General features: G+C 31.0%; 1 protein-coding gene across 4 annotated transcripts in view; it reads left to right on the top strand.

The window, feature by feature from the left end:
- Positions 1 to 3,166, top strand: part of LOC106467529 (DTW domain-containing protein 1-like) — a 28,686-nt gene that overhangs the window by 7,699 nt on the left and 17,821 nt on the right. For all 4 annotated transcript variants that reach the window (XM_022395728.1, XM_013927894.2, XM_013927895.2 and 1 more), the window contains exon 5: positions 1,928 to 2,394. In XM_022395728.1, the coding sequence (XP_022251436.1) occupies positions 1,928 to 2,394 (467 nt within the window). The remainder of the gene's footprint in view (positions 1 to 1,927; positions 2,395 to 3,166) is intronic.

A 3,166-nucleotide genomic window follows, 5' to 3' on the forward strand; every position in this document is an offset into this window, starting at 1 on the left:
AATTAGATAACCTAATGGTCAACTATTGAATGTAATAAATTAGATAACCTAATGGTCAACTATTGAATGTAATAAATTAGATAACCTAATGGTCAACTATTGAATGTAATAAATTAGATAACCTAATGGTCAACTATTGAATGTAATAAATTAGATAACCCGATGGTTAACTATTGAATGTAATAAATTAGATAACCCGATGGTTAACTATTGAATGTAATAAATTAGATAACCCGATGGTTAACTATTGAATGTAATAAATTAGATAACCTGATGGTTAACTAATTAGCAAATTACAGAAATTGCCCAGCTATAGTGATAATAGGGTTTATTAACTCTCAGATGTGATCCTTTAAACTTTGACATAGAGGACTATATTTTAAATAAATGAAAAGACTTGTTCAAAAGAGGAGTAAAATAATGTAAAATTAGCAAGAATGTGCAAATATTATTTAAATATTACTTTCTTTACTTCTTAGTTCTGTAAAATTGTTTTATTATTAAGAAAAATGGCCATTACATTTATTTCAACTACAATAAAATCCATGTGAGAGGGGAATAAAATATTTTCCAAGATAAAACTGGCAGAAAATCACAGTGAATGCAATGCATTTAAGCTAATAAGAAGACAGTTACATTTTGTCAACTTGTAAGGTTTTAAATTTAAAAATCATTTACCTTGATGTTTTATTAAATAAAACGTATTGATTGTGTCGACTCTAAAGCTTTACACAGTCTAAGGTCATTTTGCTAGTTCTGCCACTGTCCACAAGGTGTTCTTTTTAACAGGTTGTTTCATTGTAACAGACAAAGGGGTGATAGTAAGGAGAACAAAATAGTGATGATCTAAATTTAAGTAACTCACTACATTTCTTGTATTCACCAAGCATGAATACTTGTGGACTGGTGGTTCAAAATAACTGTCCATTACCACAAGCATGAACACTTGTGAACTGATGGTTCCAAATAACTGTCCATTATATGAACACTTCTGAACTGATGGTTCAAAATAACTGTCCATTACATGAACACTTCTGAACTGGTGGTTCAAAATAACTGTCCATTACATGAACACTTGTGAACTGGTGGTCCAGAATAAATTGCTTTTGATACAGTCTTCCTGTTGCTTTAAAAAATATTTTAAAACATATAACAAATGTAAATAAATCAACAATGAATTTCATAATTGTGTTTAAATCTTCAAATGTGTTTTGGTTTTTCCTTTTTAAATTCCAGGTGAATTTAACATGCCAATTTGAAGTGTAAAGATTGCAATACTTATATGTGTGTTCGTTCATGATGTTACCTAAATATGTAGGTTCAAAAAATAAATTAAGGATAAAAATATGAAATATGGGAGCTTTCAGAAAGTGGACCTTTATCCATGAGCTGCAAATTGATGAAGAAATGTTCACTTTTTAGAAGTGCTCGGGTTTTGTCTATATGTGATTTCAGGTTGTAAAGTGTACAAAATTTCTTTTCTATTATTTCAATGACAATAAAAGTTATCTATAGTTAAAAGAGTGAATAAAAGATTAGTTTTTTTTAGTGCCAGAAGCTGGCGAATCTATGTAGGTCCATAAAAATCATTTTAGCTTCATCTTGTGCATTATTTATTCTGATTTCCAAGTATAATGTTTCATCGTAAATTTTCCTTAAAAAGGAAATATACTGTACTTTAGGAAAATGTTTTAAAAAAGAGGATTCCTGATACCATATTGCATTTTCTAGTGAGGATTTCACATACAAGTTTCTTCAGAGCAACATTCCTGTTAACCATTTCGATAATTTTAAAATACAAGTAAAAAAATTTAAGGAAGGTCTTTTAGTGATCTAACGTAACAAAACTTTCTCTTCACAATCCTAAAAGATATTTGAAAAATCCTCTTCCTTTCATATAATAGTGGGTTCTCTTTCTCATTTGTAGGTTATTCTGGTATTTCCTGGAAAAAATGCAGTTCCACTGGAAGAATGCTTCCGGAAGGAAAGTGTAAAAGCATGTTCCTGCCTTAGTGTGGCAGAAGAAATCCAGAACTTGTCTAGTCAGGTGGGGTCCTTAGGTGGTACTAAACATTATACAGTTGTAGACAAAGCAAGTACTATGTCTTCTTCCAAAGATGATGGTATGTGTACAAGAGGCTCTGTACCATTAGCAACAGATTACACAATCTGCAAAACGCATGTAAACATGAAGATGTGTGGATCATCAAAATGTACATCCTGTTCCAGTGACAACCAGTTTCCTTGTCACGATGTGGAGAGAAGACAAATTCTTTCTAAGAAAGGTTGTTATCCTGATGATGGTGTAGTGTCCTCTGGTATGGATAGGTGTCAGCACTGTAGTCAAACGAAAAACAGCCAACCACCATTTGACAGAGTCGTTTTTATCGACAGGTGAGACTTTGGATGACTTGTTTACAATGGGTGTGTATAGTTCTGAGAAAAAACAAATTAAAATGGCTCCTACAAAAGAAACCTCAGTTCCAACTGTGCTTGGATCTTATTGCTGATCCTAAAATTACATGACTTGTAAATATGCAACATAAAATGTTAAAATCTCTTAACGGACATATAGATCTAAGAAGGAAGCATCATTTTAAAGTTGTATTATCATATTTTACTAATTTGTATGAGATCTTAGATAGCACATACATATATTTAACAAGGCATCTAATTTTTTTACTGATATAGTTCCCAATTATACCTCATAGATGGCGATACGAACTTTAGTAATGCTGGCAATTACGATATTTACATAAACTATGTGAAGTAATTTTATTAAAAGTCTAATCGAGGGATCTATTGTGTACACGTGTTAACTTTATTTTATGAATATTTTTCTCTTCGTTATAAATCGTTTGACTGGAATATTAAAAAAAAAATTGAAAGTAATCCTAACCGACTAAAGAATAGCCAGTTATTGATAAAAACAAACAAAGATACGTAAAGCTTTCAAACTTTAGTTGATGAAAATAAAAATAAATGTGTGGAAGATACGTGTTACTTGTTGTAAAAATGGTTAAAATTTGCATTGAAATATACAGGGTGGGCCAGAAGTAGGGTTACAGTTACTCTATTATTTGTTTCTCCTTCACAATCACGTTTTAAATATACATGTAAATCATAGAAAATAATGCAAGATGGAGCACCTCTACATTATGTGCGG

The sequence above is a fragment of the Limulus polyphemus genome, unplaced genomic scaffold, assembly GCF_000517525.1.
Source record: "Limulus polyphemus unplaced genomic scaffold, Limulus_polyphemus-2.1.2 Scaffold2649, whole genome shotgun sequence".
NCBI lineage: Eukaryota > Metazoa > Arthropoda > Merostomata > Xiphosura > Limulidae > Limulus > Limulus polyphemus.